The following is an 18,973-nucleotide window of genomic DNA, read 5'->3' on the forward strand; positions in this document are numbered from 1 at the left end:
TTATATAAATATAAAAACAATTAAAAATGCACCTTGGTCTTATTTATGCCATACTATAGGTTTTGATAACATTCAAAATGTAAAGAATATTCCATTGGTTTTGTATTTAATTCAATGCTTTTAAGTTACCCTTTGATTTGGTTTTTATTTAAATTATTATTCTTATGCTATTGAGAAAGTTCAGTTTAAGTCCTTTGATCATATATATACCGTTAAAACTTAAGCTAAGATTCACTAATGGTTCCAACTTAATGTTCTAACTCATTTCAATTGTTTATAACTTTTATGTCTTCTGAAACTAATTTCTTATTTATTGTTATTTTTCTTAAATACATTTACTTTATGTCAACGCTTATTTTGAAAAACCTCTAACACCTATATACATATTTGAATGATTATATTTAGAAGTATAAGTTCAATAAAAAAATATGGTAATTTTCTGATATATTGTTATTATAATACACGTTTCTTCATTTTGGACAAATTATTGGCATCTACGTTTTAAATATGAAAAAAACTTCACCTCAACTATAAATTGATAGATTATATTTAAATATGAACCACTTGGTAAGTTTTAATATTAATAAAATATTCTGATACGATGCTAAAATAAGTTTGTCTTCTCACATTTTTCAAATTTGTATTAACTACGATTGCTTGATCTTAATTGAATAAAATTATTGATTTATATTAAAATTACGAAATACAACTAATTTAAGTAGAGTCTATTGTTCTTGCATGATAGTCATATTCAATAGAAACAAAAACCAATATATTTTTTGAAACTTTATAATCACTTTATTATGTAACCTCATTTAGACAAAAAACTTTATAAAATAATCCAAATGGTGATAAGTACACAGCCGTATTCTACCTTTTTTTTTTTTATTATTAAAATAAAATGTTTCTGACATACAAGGTCATCGAACTTATTGATATAATAAAGAATTTTTAGAATTTTTAACATCATTAAGTTGTTAAGCGTAAATTAATTACAGTAATATATATATACAGTAAATTACAGTAATTACCAAGATGAATAAATAAATAATAAAATATGACATCATAATAATTAGTTAATCTAAGTGTATTTTTTTTTTTTTTTTTGTAAATCTTATTGGTGTTGAGAAGGGGCATCATGAGGACGTCCGCCCGCGCTTGAGACGCCGGAATTCTACCTTTTGGACCTATAGTTTGAACCAAATATAACATTAATCGAATATAGTATGTTTTTTTTTAGTATAATGTTTTAAAAAGTATGCTAAAAAACTATAAATATTATTTTTTTTTTTTTTTTTTTATTATTTAAAAATACGCCTCAACTACCAGGGTTATTGGCGTTTAAGATATACATGTTACAGTTTAATTATATTTACATAATGATACTAGAGTATAAAGAAGAAAAGTATATAAGATAAATAATATGATATCAAATAAATATATAGTTATATTTTTTGTAGAAGGTTCGTTTCTTTGAGAAGTTCTAGGAGTGAAGATGTTCTTTCCGTGTTTGTTGCTAGTATTTCACATAGGTTGTTGGGGAGCATGAGTTTTTCTCTGATATAAATATTATTATATCATGTAATGGTGGTGATAAATCACTCGTATTAATACCTACATGGAGTGACATAACTAAAGATTACTGATTAATTTATAATTAATACCCGGCTACATAATTATTATAATATGAATAGATATTCCAGATATTCTTATATAATATTATAGACACTTATGTACCTATTTTGCCTATACGGTACGCCGTCCTATCAATATTCGTGTTTTGCCACGTATCTGTTCATCTTTACACAAAATAAAATATATTATTTATATGTTTCATATTAACTTCTTCAGAGAAAAATATTTACATTATTAAGTCACCGTTTATTTAAATACAATAAAATTAATGAAATATCACTACAATATTATTATACTTACATGTCTTATTATCCAGTCCATTGATAATAGTTTTCTCATCACCTGTCTAATAGTAATATTAAATATTTTTTTATTTTATTTTTTATTATAGCTCTTCTTTTAGATTCAGAGATATTATATAATATGATATTTTGACAGAGTTTTTTCAACAAAAGGTAATTTTTACTATAATAATGATTAAGATTAGGTAAATACGATTTGAAAATTCAAATATGTTAATATAATAATAATAATAATTATTATTATTATTATTTTACATTCGTGGGCTATAGTTAAAAAATAGTTAAATATTATTATTATTTTGGTTTTAGGAGTGATTGAAGTTTCCCGATTAATTCATTTGATTTTAATCTGCTGCATTGTATAAATCATAAATGATAATAAATGCTAAATGTCTCAAGTTAAATTTCAAATGGAATTAACACCTAAAAATATTAGCTTTTAGATTTTATATAAAATATTTTAATACAAAATATTCAATGTCACAGGGAATGGAACTTCGATTAAGATCTAGTTGTATGATACTATTATAATGTAATATTTTCATAAGTTTTTGACTTTTTGTTTAGAATCATTACATTATTAATTAATGGACGGACTCCACTTAAACTAAAGGTGCTACTCATAGACTGTCCTCAAAATTACCATAAGTTTGAGTCTTTTAAAATTTGAAGAGTAATTAGAGAATTCCAACTTTCTATAGTAATATTTGAGTATGTGTGTGTTTCGTAAGGTATAAAAACAATTAAACATTACGTCGTGTATGAAAATTCATTATTATTAATTACAAAATTCATTATTAGAAACTGTATATTATGTGGAATTGATCTGTAGCTAAAACTATGTCACCGATTGTTATCGCTGAACTGACTCCTTATTCTTTATCTCATTGTAGGTTCAAATACGATGTTCAGACAAATACATCAATATATAATTATTATTACAATTTCTATTTAAGATACGAAAATGCAAAAAAAAACTTTTGACGCAGGTTATTTGAATAAACATAATTATACTTATGGCTTACTTAATTAACATTTTAATTATCAGATAATACTCATTTATTGGATTTTGAATGGTTATACTCGTAATTAATCATGAAATGAATCAAAATCGACCTCCAACATATTATTATTTCAAAAACAAAAACAATCAATGCCATTATTGACTATTTTGTTATTTTAATCGTGATTTCATCAAGAGTATATAAACTGAGTTAATAAACTCATAATGTAATTATTGAAAACTATGTAAATCTAAAAAAATCTCGAAAGAAAAAATACGAGTCATTAGAAATAAATAAACGCGTGTTTTGTTTTTTTATTTGGACATTGAAATTTAAATTATTCATTCTACGCTATGCAATCATTTTTTTTAACTATGATATCTTCACCAGACAATGTCTTTAAATGTCTTTAAAAATATATTTTAGTCTCTGATTTTTAATTCTTTAACAGAACAATAACGTTTATATTATTATAATAAAACCAACAAAGCTCAACAAAATATTCTAATAATAAGTTATGGCAATTATGTTATTCCAAATTGTTGATTTTAAACACAAACTATGATGATAGAATTAAATCTTATTGTGTAGGTTGTAATTATGCAGATATGGTCTAGATAACGTATTTATTGAATTAATCAATTTTGATATATAAGATTATGAATTTTACTTCTAAGTGGTGTTGATTTAATTGTTGCGCTTTCGTCACAAATTTCAACAACAAATCTGAACACGGTAAGAATTTACAATATATCCATATGACTAATTAACGAATAAAAATAATTGCGTTAGGATGACTGGGAGCCTATTTCTAGTCCTTAAATATGTTTTGTTCAACTACATTTTATTATACAATTTTATCACCTACAGGAGTTTAGTTCCACCTTCGTGTATATTTAAATATAGTATTGGTGTTATTCGCATGGATCGTTATTGAATATTTTATATTTCCTTTGCATGTGATAATGCATAATAATACAAAACAAATAATATTATATATTGTACATAGTTGTGCCTCGTGCAATATTATACGGTCGTAGACATCAATTGTATATAAGTTATTCCTACGTTTATTTTGTTAGTTTTTAGTAATAATATGCATATATCAAGCGCAATGCAGTAGTTGATATTAAGCTCCATGTCCTCGGCATCCCCACTTTGAGCATTCGTAAAAAAACCCGGGGCGATCGTTTGTACACTGTTTATACCGCAAAAATCGTCGTTTGTACCGTAAGCTGTAAAAAGTTATTAAAGTTTTAAGTGATAAGTATCACTCAGCCAACGCACTTATCGCAACATTTACCATGAGATCCTAGTTACTTTTTGATTTTCAAAAATTCGAAAAATGTTTTTCTAAACACCATTGATATAATAGCTTTGAGTAGAAGATCCATTGGTCTTGCAACCCCCCCCCCCTCCACCGATTTTAATATTTGTTTTTCGTAATTTTTTTTAAAAAGGGACTCTACAATTATAATATATTAATAAAATATGAAACAAAATAGGTAATATCCAAATTATTAAAACAAATGTACTTGGTTTTAAAATTTATTATATTTTAATGAGGATTGAGTGAAACAAAATATTAAATTTTGTCATATAATAGGTTCTAATGTATAGTATGTACCTACTCAAATTAAAGTTTATTTATTTTGTTCAAAAATGTTTTTGAGCAACATTAATGTTGATTGTTGAAATAGTTTTGTTCAACCGTTGTATTTTTACGACATTAATAATAACCTCTTTATAACTTGTTTCACCTGCATAGTTTCTATTATTGATGTTTAATTTAATATGCGTATCTGACTAAACAAGTTAGCTTGTTGATGAACTTAACATTTTTTCTTAAACCTGGATATGAGGCATCTTTTAATAAACAGTTATTGTAATTTTTACCTAACTATTTTATTTTTTTATTTGGTTGTACCTAATGTAGTTAAAAACACTTAAGCTTTAGTTTCACATTGCTTTTAAAATAGGGATAGAAAAATATATTATTATTTGCTACAATTTATTCTTTTTGTAGTTTATGTCATGGAAACTTTTATAATATAAATTATAATTTTTAAAGGAATATTCTTGAAATGAATACTGTTACTTGCATATATATAAATCAAAACACATGATAATCTGGTTTGTTCAAAAAAATGTTCAATTATAATTGGCGTCCAAATATAAAATGTTAAAATTTCATAATTTCTATAAGTGTTTTTATTATCTGATCTATGGTAAGATCTTACACTTGATGAAGGATCAATGATCCTGGATCATAGATTTTTCGTCATTCTTCTTTTGATAATGTGAAATTAAATCGATTTTGGTTTTTAATGTAACTTTAAAACAAATGACCATATATACATGCAATTTTCACCGAATGTTTATATAAGTATATTCTATTCACCATGCAATTTTCAAAAATTTTCGGCTTAAGTTGAACTATTCTTAGGTATTTGCAATTTTCGATCCTCATTAGTTTTTTTAAAATTAATATCGATAAAAATTTGGATAAAAACCAAGTACATTTGTTTTAATAATTTGGATATTACCTATTTTGTTTCATATTTTATTAATATATTATAATTGTAGAGCTCCTTTTTAAAAAAATTACGAAAAACAAATATTAAAATCGGAGGGGGGGGGGGGTTTGCAAGACCAGTTTAATGGACCTTCTACTCAAAGCTATTATATCAATGGTGTTTAGAAAAATATTTTTCGAATTTTTGAAAATCAAAAAGTAACTAAGATCTCATGGTAAATTTTGCAATAAGTACGTTGGCTGAGAGGTAAAAGAGTCATATTATGCCCAATTTTTTTATAACAACCCTCAATGTGGGGGTGCTGGAGACGTGCTTCACTTAAAACTTTAATAACTTTTTACAGCTTTCGGTACAAATGACGACTTTTGCGGTATAAACACTATGAACAGAGTACAAACGATCAGCCAAGGTTTCTTACGAAAGCTCGAATTGGGGGGGGGGGGGTGCTGGCATGTCTCCAGCACCCTTAACTTAAAACTTTTGTAACTTTTTACAGCTTTCGGTAAAAACGACGATTTTTGCGGTTCAAATCGGTACAAACAGAGTACAAACGATCGCCCCGGGTTTTTTTACGAAAGCTCAAAGTGGGGATGCCGGGGACATGGACCTTTGATATTAACATATTATACGTAGTGATTTATTGATTTTTATATATTGATATGTAAAATATATTAGTGATATTATATTTATAAAAATATAATTAATAGTTCGAAAAGGGTTGTTATTATTAATAAAATTATTATTGTCATTATAGCAATAATAATCAATGATATACTTCACAATTACATTACGTAGATTGAAAATATATTTTTAAGAATGTGTTGTATATGTACAATTAAGTTAAGCTTGATAAACTAAATTTAGCTGAATTATGATATAAAATTAAAATATAATCTGCTTATTATTATGTGTGTGTTTTAATTCAATTAAAACTTTAGGTTAGTTATAAATAAAAAAAATTAGTCACATTAGTTTGCAGGTTGTTTGTAAACAATATGTTAAGTTTTTAAAAATTCCATTTATTCTTAATTAATTTTAATATAACTTAATAAGTACAATATATTAAATACCATTGTTCGTTGATTTAGGGTACACATAATTAGTAATTTCCTTATAAATATTTTTCAATTGTGGTACATTAAATTAAACTAATGGATCGGAAATTCCTAAGACTTGCATTTTTTTAACTTATATTTTGCACATGCACAATAAAACTTTATTTTTTTTATGCTAACCCATATTTTGAATAACATTTTCTGACTTTCCTAAGAATTCTTTTTGGTTTTCATAGAAAATAAGATTGATTTTGAAATTAATATGAATTATATGTTACAGTTTGTGAGATCGACCGCAGGTCCAGGCGATAACGAAGATAAAGTTTAGAGGCAAGATTTGTTCAGAATACGTCATTTTTACAACTAGATACTAATAATCTTTTTTTTAAACTAATACGTCATATAATAAATGATACGTGTGTATAAATTTGGCACTTGTGCAGCTTCACAACACAATAATAAAAGTTTGTATTTAATGTTATAATTACGATACTATAAAAAATTTTGTTATTATTATTCATAATAAAACTATTATGTACAGTTATTGTTAATAATGATATTTGTGTAGATTATAAAAACGTATAAACAATTACCCTAATACGTATATTATTATAAAGGCTCTATGCATATTATGTAAATTATACTTATTTAAAAAACAAAATTTTAACAATATAAATATGTTTTGATCAAATGAATTGAGTTATTTACTACTATTATCCATGTAAAGTATCAAAATCACCCCTAAACTTTTACCTCAATCTCACCACTGAATTTAATATTAATATATTATAAATACTTTTGGTACCAATTATTATTATAGTCATTAACTCTAGTAAATATTTAAATATTTGATAGATTTTTCTTCAAATATTATATTAAAAACTTAACTCGGTTTTATTGAGAAAAAAAGAACTATTAATAATCAGTTATAACATCACAAATTTACTAAATAAAATCAAATTAACCCGTGATTTTGAAGGTAACGGTATATACAATTATTGAATTAGTGTTAAATTGTATGACTTTAATTTAAGGTTGATATATTTTAGGTATAAAAATAATGTTCAGTTAAAAAGTTACAATTTCATGATAACTTTTAAGTACTATGGAACGTATTTACACTACATACAACGGTGTGTATAAATAACACTTGTATAAATGTATTAACTAAATATTACCCAAGTAATTATTAATACATTTTTACATTTCACTTTGGTAGCATGTATCAAATATAAATGATACAAATAATGTAATTTATTAATCACTTATTATGTAAAAATAAATAAAATACAATATTATAATAGTACCCCTTATAATTTCATCAATATTATGATTTTTATTATGTAAATATCAAAATGTTACGAGTATTAAGTTCGTAAATTAAAATGCGTACTTCTAGAGCTCACATAATTATAAATAATCATTTATCAATTAAGCATACCACTATGATGTTATATTATTATGAAAATAATAACTGATAAATACAAAAACGTAAGTCAATTGAATTTAACTAAAATAAAGAAGACGCGTGGAGGAAACATATTTACATTAATTGAACAAGAGCTTTCAATTTAAATTTCTTTCTATCATCCACTATGTGTGCATTCTTAGCATAGTAAGGAGGTTTTTTTTAAATAAAAAAAATACATTATTCAACATACATTTATTTTGATTGTAAATGTATAGGAGTAGAATTTCTTGTTTTAAAATAACATTAGTCATAGTAGTCCTCACCAATGAGCTACGTGGTAATAAATGTATTAATTATATTCAACGTAGTATAATTAAATGTAAGTGATAATACAAAAACATAATAATGTATAAAAAATATAAAATATGACCTAAATTTAAAAATATAATTAAGAAAATTAAATGTAACTTTATTGATTTTATGATTATTTTTTTTTTCAGTGAGCTTAATGATTCGATTGCGTGGTAAACCAATCAGTAATAATAATGGACCTAAGAATTAAATTAATACAATATAATTGTAAAATAATAGTTCAGTTAATATAGAGTTAGTTATAGGACTATCTATATTATATTTATAGCAATACTAACTTGAATTATTATTAATAAAATATTTTTTTAATAAATATATGTCATCATTTAAATCTATTCAAAAATATACAAATATTCACAAACTTAATTTAAATATGACTATATAATATAACTGCATTAAAATTAATTACTTCAACAAATATTTATTTTTAATCTAAAAATAATTGTTGTATTGATTATAATAACATTAAATACATTAAACACTGACGAAATATTATTGATTCTAATGTACACCATTAGGTAATTATTAGAATTATATACTTAAAACTTTATTTGGCAAAAGAAATATCCAAATCTCAAAGTTGGATTTATCATGCAAGGAATAGTTTTTATGTTTTGTTTCATTTTACACCAAAATATTTGGCTCTCAGTTATTGTTTGAAACTTTATACATTACGTAGCTTTTGCAAACTAAAACTTGTGAGTTGTGGTGTACGCAGTTTGTAGATATATTATAAAAAGAAAGTATAGTTTGTCATTGTTAATGGTAAAACAAAGAAATTTGGTTAGAAAAAATTATTTGACTAAATTGTTTTAAAACAGACTTGTTTATAATAATTTAATAAAAAAAAATTACATAAATACACGTTTTAAACAAAATATGTACAATACAAGTACATATAATTTAAAATTACACTTTCAAAGTAATTATTAGTAATATTTTTTTATATTATATTAGATTTTATAATCAATTAAAGTCTCTCATATAAACATAATTATTATAATAATTCAAAGATTTTTTCGTTCCCATAAAGTCAGAAGGCGAGTCTATATTGTAACGTAAACATTTAATAACACGAAAATGCTCATTGCTGTAAGTATTTAATTTTAATATAATAAGTATTTATGCCCCAAAAACATGTATAGAAATTGTAATTTGTATATTCAACTACTTCGGTTAATTTCTCACCTTTACGACATCATAAATTGTAAATCATTCTTTACAGAAGACAAATCGACAAAACTTTAAGACATGAACAATTTTTCGTAGCATCTTGGTTGATATTTCCTCTCATTATATTATAGTTATGTGGCTACTAAAAAGTTTTCGTTAAGTTCTAAAGATTGTCTGTAACCCCTTTCATATTTGAGCGTGTATATTTTACATGGGTTGTATACATCAACATTTTTATGGAATATAATATAACTATAAATTCAATTTTTCTTTGGAGTTTGGATGTAAAATCATTTAACTGGTACTATAACTACATAATTTAAAAATATATTGCTTCTCGCAATATTAATAATTTGAAAACATGAACAGAAATAATAGGCGTTAAAAAAAATGGCTCATTCTTGCTAGTATTTATAATAAAAAATAATATTATCATATAATAGTCATTTCAGAGCACAAACTCTGATATTTAGTAATTAATTAAACAAAAAATTAAGATTAAACGACAATGCGTTGTAGTTAAAAATAGCATCGTTTAAATGTAGTACTATAATATTTTTCCATTAATTTTAATAATTATGTTATTATTTGATTGATTGGGTCTAAACTGAAAGGCTTGTCATTTATTAATAGTGTACTTAATTGCTTTTAATTTAAGAGCATCAAATAACAATACCATACAAAACACTATATTTTTGAAGTATACATCGTGTGGAGAAGATGTGAAGAACAACATGTATGAAAAGTGTGCAATAAAATAAACTATTTAATACAATTTTTTTTTTAAATTTAAAGGAACGCCCCATGTGTGGTCCTCATCTTACAAAATGTAAGACATACCAAAACTTTTTTTTTACGGCAAAGAATTGAAAAAAATACAGACATAGCTAAGAAATGAAATTGTGACCACATAAAAAAGAAAATTTTGGCAATGAAAAATTATTTTTATATCGAAACTACAAAAAAATTGTTCAAGTATTAAAAAAACAAAAATAATGGATTTTGAAACAAAGAGGACATTTTTTAAATGATTTCAAAAAAAAAAATAAAAACGATTTTTCACAGATAATGTTCTCAACTATATTGTATACATATATCAATTTACAGTCTTAACTATCTGTACAACTTGAGTAGTTCTATCCCGTATAAAACAGTTTTTTCTAATATGTTGTACATTTGTAAGACGAATATAGCTTTCCTCTAGTAGTCAGCTAGTGAGCTTTCTCTTAATTATTCTACACAGCAACGCACCTATATTGCCTATACGTTGAGCCGTCATAGAACATCTAACATAGGTGTTAAGAAGTCATCTGTTTGTGATTACCTAATTTCAGGATATTGTACTTCGAGTATTCGTTTAGTATTTACTATACATTATTAAACATTTAAAATGGACAATCATTGCATTCCAAAAATCTGTAGTCGAAGTTTCGCTTATACTAATTATATAGGTAAGTAAGTTATAGTACTTATTATTGGCTTATTTTAATATTTTAATACCAAATATAAAAATTTTGAATAAAATTTCTTATCTCAAAAATATATTGCAGTTCTTTCAGTAGAACTCCAGATCACCATAAAAAATTGATTTACCAAAATTTAAAAAATTATTTTTTCAATTGTTAATCTAAATCTATGCACATACCTACTTAATTTTGTTACACAATAGTATTTTTAAAAGCACCTCAAATTCCCAATAAACAACAAGGCATAAAAAATTTGTTATGATATCTAACAATCGAAGTAACCGTTAGTCACCAATTAAAGTGTTGCTAAAACTTTCTAATTTGATCTTAATATGGCTAATATACGCTAATGATAATTGATTTCATCCTCATACACAGACTATGACAAGAGTATGAGTATTATGTATATTTATCATGATTATGAAACGTTCAGTCGCCCGTCATCAATCACACAATGCTGGACCAAGAATAAACAACAAGCAGCTATGTCAAGATAAGATAAGCCATAGTGTAATAATAGTATACGTTTTACTCGTATATAAGTAATACCTATTTATAAAAATCATAACAATCTTATTATTATTATTAGAATAAATTTTAATAATATGAGAGTATCAATTTATTTTCATGTATAAGCTGAATATACAAATAATTTTGTATGTAAAATGGCTACTATTTATTAAATAACAATCAGTCCTTATATTATTAAGAATAATATGATAAGTGTAAAAGTTATTTTATAAATTTTCCTAATATACAGGGTTAATCACCAAAGAAGGAATCAACTGTCCGACCTATTTTCACTGAGTAGTTTATTATAATGAACAATTTAAATTTAAATTCAATGATTAATCCTTGCATACAAAATATGATTCTGATCAGGAACCGTGTATACTATTTTTCCAAGGATATTTTATCATATTATAATATAACACACTATTAATAAATTTTTTTTTTATTAGCGGACTGAACTATTTTTTTTTTCAAATCCAAAACACATATAATATGCCTAATATTATAACTATTATTATTATTTTTTTATTTTTTATTTAACAAATACGCCTCAACTACCGGGATAATTGGCGTTTCAAAATACATATTAAAGTTTACTTAATTTTTACAAAATAATAAATTGTAAATAATAGGTGAAAAATTGATACAATAAGTTTTAAGAGAAATATCTTTACATTTTGTGTGGTATTCTAAGTTTTGCTAATGATATTATATTTTATGCAGAAGGTTGGTATCTTTGAAGAATTCTAATATTGATGATGTTCTCTAGCACATAGAACAATATAATAGGTTCACGGTATAAATAACATTATAATATATAAAAAATATTTTTAAGTATAACTTTTGTATGAAAAATAATAATCCATATAAATACTGTAAAAAATATCAAGTTTCTACAAATAATATTTTTTTTATTGAAATATAATTATTATAAAAATCATGTGGATTTCAATTGAATATTTAATTCCATAAAAATTTGATTATGTGTGTAAAAAAAATTATGCATATGTTTTATTTTGAAATATTTAACTTGTTATAAAAACAAATTGTTAAAAACCTGCTATAATTTTTTCATTCTTTAGCTATTAAAATTGAAACTTTACTTAATTTTTATCACAACATTTAATTTAAAATTTAAATGTTCGTAATTTCAATGAATTGCGTAAAAACTTGTACTTTTAACAGTTAAAAAACTTTCATAGACCCACCTAGAACATAAAAAATATTACGCATATAATTAATTGTAATTTTAGAGTTCACAATGTGTTAGTTTAAAAGGTAAAATAGAGGAATAGGGTCAATTCTGATGGTAGTATTAAGTAATTTAGATAAAATAGACACGCCTTACTGTTTCACTTAAGATGTAATTCCCACCACTACTAAACATTTACTTCTGTTTGAACTTTCAGCCAGCAGTAAGTAAAAAAATGTGCATGGAAACGCTGAACTGTGTTGGTGGCTTTTTTTGTAATAATTTAAAAACTGATTTGATAAATTACGTATATATGTATATTTCGTACAGCACGTTCCTTGATCATCATTCAAGTTTATCTATTTTATAATGATATCATTATAAACAACGAATGTCATCATACAAATCAAAAGTCCTTCAATTTGCAATTTTAAGCGATAATGGTTACAGTAAAGAACAATTTCACAAAATTCGAATAATCATGTAGATTTATTGTTTAGCCATTGATATATTGCATACACATTTCCGCAATTTTAAATTTGTATGAACTCAGTCCACAAGATTTTTTAGGATGTCACGCCGTTTTTAGCAATAAACAAATATCGAATTGTAAAAAGTTCATTAACTTAATTGTGTTGATAAAGTATAAGAAAAATTATATTGAAGTCCCATCATTTATAGCATATAAAAATGAAATTTACAAAATAATGTATTCGTGAATGTATGTATATAAAATATCATTACCTATTAAATTTAACACAATTTCACAAATGTATCATTGTTGTATTCAATAATTATTAAATTCTTACATAGTTATTCTAATAAGTTTTTTTTTTTTAATTGATCATATTTGACATCAGCAGCAAAAGCCATTAGTCACAATTAGTATACAGATTTTTTTTAATTATATTATATAGATTAGTTTTTTCTAAGAATTTATTCTCATAAGTATATTTGAAGAATAACTGTATTTTTATTTTTAATCTTCTAAAATTATATTTTTTAAATGGAAGACTAAAATAAAATATTTTCTTTTGTATTTTACAGAATATATTGAGAAAAGAAGGTACAACAACAAGTTGTTTTTTTTTTTTAATGTACCTACGTACGTTCAATTATTTTTTTATTCTAAATACATGTCAGGTACATTTGCTGTACATTTTTTCATGCACTTTTATTATAATAATAATAATTATTATTATTATTGTTATGATTACATTGAAAAATGTTATGATAAACACATTATTGGCATTCAGCATTTTTAAAATTCTATTTGATATACTTGTGTATATAATATTATTTTTGCAACTCTACATTTTAAATTCTGTTATGTGTGATAATTTAACTGCTGAAGATCAAAACCTTTTTATTTATAAATAGTGTCTAAATATTGGTAACCATTAAAAATATAGTACCCGAAACCCGTAGACTTTGTTTAAATCAGTGTTTAGAATAATTCCTATGTACAAAATTAATTATAATTTTAACTTATAAGTTATATTTTAACATAATATATTAATTCCTTCAACGTCTTTTTTCAAAACTGATAAATTATCATGTATTAATGTAAACGAAACATCAGCTGTTAATCATCTTATACATACTATTGAATTACAAATAAATAAACTATTAAGATGGCTTGGTGAGGCGCGGTCGTACGCTCAATCTGCGGAAACGCACTGAGAGTACGTACTGGCCGCAGTTGCTAGCTCCCGGATGAGTGACCACCCGGGATTTTTAGCAACATATCCTTGCCACACATACACAAACACGTGTACACTTAAAAACCTACAAACAAATATACAAAAATAACCCCTATCGTACCACCCCTCGCCCAATGGCCTATGTTGCCGCAGGTTCTCCTTACAAAAAAAAAAAAACTATTAAGAAGAACTATTAAGAAGAACTCCGATCAATAATAAATCTTCCAAATCACTCAAACTATGTGTGTTTATTAATTATACTTTTCTTGACAGAATAATTTAAAATCATAAATTGAAAATTGAAAAATATAAATTGAAAAACATTTAGCACTTATAAAGTTATAAAATCCATTTTATTTGATATTTATAAATGTGTATTTTTCATTATATTTAAGTTAACATATTTTATAAATACAACCTAATAAAAAAGAAACATTCTTAAAATTATTTTGAAATCAATTTCCTATAAATTCGAATGTTTAATTCTTGAAAACTTATCATATGAAATTATCAAAAGTCATACAATAAATATTTTAAAGCATAAATAATAATATTATTCAGTCAACAGTGATTTTTTTAACATTTTAAAATTAAAATGTGTATGAAAAAAATAGGTTAAAAACGGACATAATTAACTAATGCATCGGTGTCAGACAATCGTCTCACATTGCACAACTCAACACAGTGGAAATATTGAATCATTTTTTTAAATTTTAGAATAATAATAAATTATTGCATTCATAAAAGAGATTTAGGTTATCTTAAAATAGGTTATAGGGTCCAGATATGAAAAAAAAACTTTTGTCCCATAAATAGTATTGCTTTTTAAACGTATAGTAAATAAAATAATTATATCTATCTATAATGCAATGCACATAATATGTTTAATTTAGCATCTATAAAATATATAACACATTGAAACTTTTAAAATAATATTTTATCTAAATTAAATTACAGACAATTTTTAAAACCAATAATTCTCTGATTAATTAAAGATATTTAAAATGAACATTAGTTATACTTACTATAATAAATAATGAAAACATAATTACTATTCATAATGAATCGTTATATTGTATGAAATAATATTCAATGTCGTGTATTGTATCAATCATCTCAGTAATTAAATGCACTTAAATGTTTTATTATTATTATTATTTATTATTAGTAATACGATTATATGATAAAACAAATGCCAATAATGAAAACAATAGGTAACTAATATTTTAAAACGTCTTGTGTAAATTAATAGATTACATCTAAAACAAAAATAGATAAAGATGTAAAGACCTGAAAATAGTAACTATCATTTTCCCAGACATAGTATCACAAAAATATTATATAGATTAATCACTCGATGTCTGTCCCATGAGAAAACTAGTGAAGTTTAGGTATAATCGCCCAACATGGATGTCCCGGGAAAAGTAGTTTTCTCTAGACGTTCAATTTAGGAACAACTCTAAGACTGCCGTCGGAAATGTTTCAGTCACAATCTTCTATATAGTATATTATACTATAACCAAACACAGTGTAATAATATGTTGTACATATTGTATAGGTAGGATATTATTATATTCGGCGTTCCGAGAGATAATAATTCGTTTCATAAAATAAAGGTATTATATCGTTTCGTTATCATTTTACCTTTTTAATTTTATTTCCACGCGAGATTAAACATTTTTAATTATCACGAATAACATAAAACACGATACAAGAATTATAAAATACAATAGATTCCATTAACTATTATAATACCTACACTGCATGTACTAGAAATTACCTATGTATAGACGTTGTAGCTGTATTGTTATTTATTCTGTTATACCGTTAACACGTTTTAATATTATGTAAATAAAATTACTAATTAGTAATTACTTATTACATATTAGCCTATGATTTCATATAAACAAATCAAACCGCACACATTTTTTGAATTATATTTTTACAAAAACATATTGAATATACTTTTTCATTCTATATTAAATTTTTTATAAAGAACAGTTTTAAACAATATCAAATATAAACTGGGAAGAAAATCTTAACATTTTATTAAAAAGTACTGCTAAGGTATTTCTATCTTACGCTTCTATGATCAATAAAATATATGATCAAGTATAAGAAAATAAGTAAGACGTGATGGGAAGGAAGTAAGGAAATACTAAAAAATGTATCAATTATTTTTCTAATAACTTTACATAACAAGTTATATGTGTCTGCTATTAATGCTATAATAGCATCTGTTTGAAAGAATAATATCAAAATACTATTGACATTGATTGTGCCAATAAAAATAATAATATACAATCGAATATTCAATCTATTTCCTACTCGCAATAAATACCGTCATAAATTTATAATAGGTAGTCTAACACATATACCAAATATATAATTTTAAAACTGATATAAGGCTATAAAACAATTCAAGATAAATATACAGATGTTGAATCAAAAATCTTATTAATAAAATATAACGTTATAATAAATTGGTAAGTATTAAAAACTATACGACTAGTACAAAATAAAATTCGATAAATACAATTTAAATTGGGTTTTAGTTATTTCAAACTACTAAATAAATATTAAATTATTTAAATTTTAATAATTATAGTACCTATGTGATGAAATTTAGGCAATATTATCTATAATAATAATGATCATAAGAATGGCATAGAATGTCACGAATTTACCTTTTTCTATGTACGCCGTAGGTTAGGTACATTGTACGGATGTGGCGATAGATGCCGGTAAAATTATTCTACAAAATATTGTAAGTTACCAGATTAATTCTTATTCTTAAGATTAATACAGAAAAATAATTCTAATTTTTGCAAATCACCACATTCTCACTCATATAGTAAGAGTATGAAATTATATTTTAAAAGTCTTACATAGGTACTATATTTATGTAATTAATTTACTGTATTCTCGATAAAAATGAATAAAATTAATACACATGGATAGGTATTAGATACGCTGTATCGGTTCCTACCTGCATACTTTTGTAATGAAAATAAAAAAAAAATAATAAGTAATTTGATGAATAATCTACAGCAATATAGCATTCAATAAATTATGTAGGTATGTACAATATACATCGAATAATTGTGTAAAGAGAAATGTTAAATAGTTATTAATCACTAAAAATACCACCAATAATTATAAACGGCTTTTATTATTTTTTTTTTTCAAACAAAGAATATTTAATAGTTTGTTATATTTATATTTGACTATTTTAAGTTTATTCCTTGATTCACATCTGGCTCTATTTATACATGCGTAATACATAAAATCATTGTAGTAACTACGGTTAATCACCAACAGTTGCAGTTTGAAGTTGACCCTTATCGCTTATATTTTTTATGCTATTTGATAGTAGGTATATTATATCGACCATAAATTTGTGTTTATATTTTAACTCTGTAACTTTACATAATTACATCTAAATATCTAACATAGCCGAATATCCATACAACCATACAAATACCCATATAAATTAATACAACATAATTTAAAAAAATAAAAACCTTAGAATGGCCAATAATACAAAATTAGTCTATAATACGTCGATATCATATTTATTTTGAGAAAGTGAATCTATTTAGTACATTCGAAAAGTTAACATATTTTAAAATTCCTTTTTATCTTGTAATAAAATGTATTCTATTAATAAAGGAAATAAGACAAATTAATATTTTGAGCATTTCTTCAAATAGATATTCAAAGATTTTCAATTATTTTATTTTTTAGTCTCTATATAGTTTTCAAAGTTATCAAATAATCGCAAAAATTCTTCTGAAATCACCCACACTTAATACTGACTATGACAGTGTTTGAGACCCAAATACAAGAAAAAGTGAAATTTAATCTAAACAACTGTTCCACTCATATCGAAGTTTATCAAATAGGATAATTGTTCATTCTGAGAACCATATATTTTTGTTTCACACACATCATCAAATACGCTTAATTATTTTTCAATAAACTTTTGAACAGATTGTGTTATTTTGTGCTTATGTAAAATAAAACCATTGATTTATCATAGATTATAATGAAACAATGGGTACTTCAATCAATCAATTTTGAATCACGAAATATAATTTGCATTAATAACATTAATAACGAAAATAAAATTATTATAGATCATGTAAATTCTCCAATTATTGTGTTAATAGCGTTCGGCAACATGAATGTAAGATATTGAATTTATTGACTATTCAAAAGTAATAAGTTTGCCTGAAAATATAATCACTGTGTGTATTATATTGCATTATAATATATGGAAGATAAAAAAAAATGTATTATAGTTAAAAACCGCATTTAATTGAATAAACCTCTATACGCTTTAATTGATTTTCGAAATTAATTCTATAAAACATGTCAAACACAGTTCACATTTTGTTAAGTACAGTATCAGAAATAACTGCTGTAATCCTAAAAGGATTATTGATTGTGTGTAGAAAAACGATTGTATAGATTATTATTGTATAGAGATGTCATAAACTGTATTATGGCTAAATCCATACTAGATTTCCAATCGTATGTACCTAATTCATAGTTCGAGTATATGATATAAATAGCAAAAATATTAACCTAATTTAAATTTTAACTTG

The 18,973-nt window shown here is 24.2% G+C and overlaps 1 protein-coding gene across 2 annotated transcripts in view; it reads left to right on the forward strand.

Moving 5' to 3' along the window:
• Dh31-R (Diuretic hormone 31 Receptor) overlaps nucleotides 1-7,224 on the forward strand; it is a 171,735-nt gene extending 164,511 nt beyond the window's left edge. For both annotated transcript variants that reach the window (XM_089220048.1, XM_089220050.1), the window contains exon 11: nucleotides 6,814-7,224. In XM_089220048.1, the coding sequence (XP_089076174.1) occupies nucleotides 6,814-6,861 (48 nt within the window). In that variant the 3' untranslated portion in view covers nucleotides 6,862-7,224. The remainder of the gene's footprint in view (nucleotides 1-6,813) is intronic.
• The last annotated feature ends 11,749 nt before the right edge of the window (nucleotides 7,225-18,973 follow it).

The sequence above is a fragment of the Diuraphis noxia genome, unplaced genomic scaffold (assembly GCF_037042655.1).
Source record: "Diuraphis noxia isolate RWA-SAM2 unplaced genomic scaffold, SU_Dnox_SAM2 contig0002, whole genome shotgun sequence".
Classification (NCBI taxonomy): domain Eukaryota; kingdom Metazoa; phylum Arthropoda; class Insecta; order Hemiptera; family Aphididae; genus Diuraphis; species Diuraphis noxia.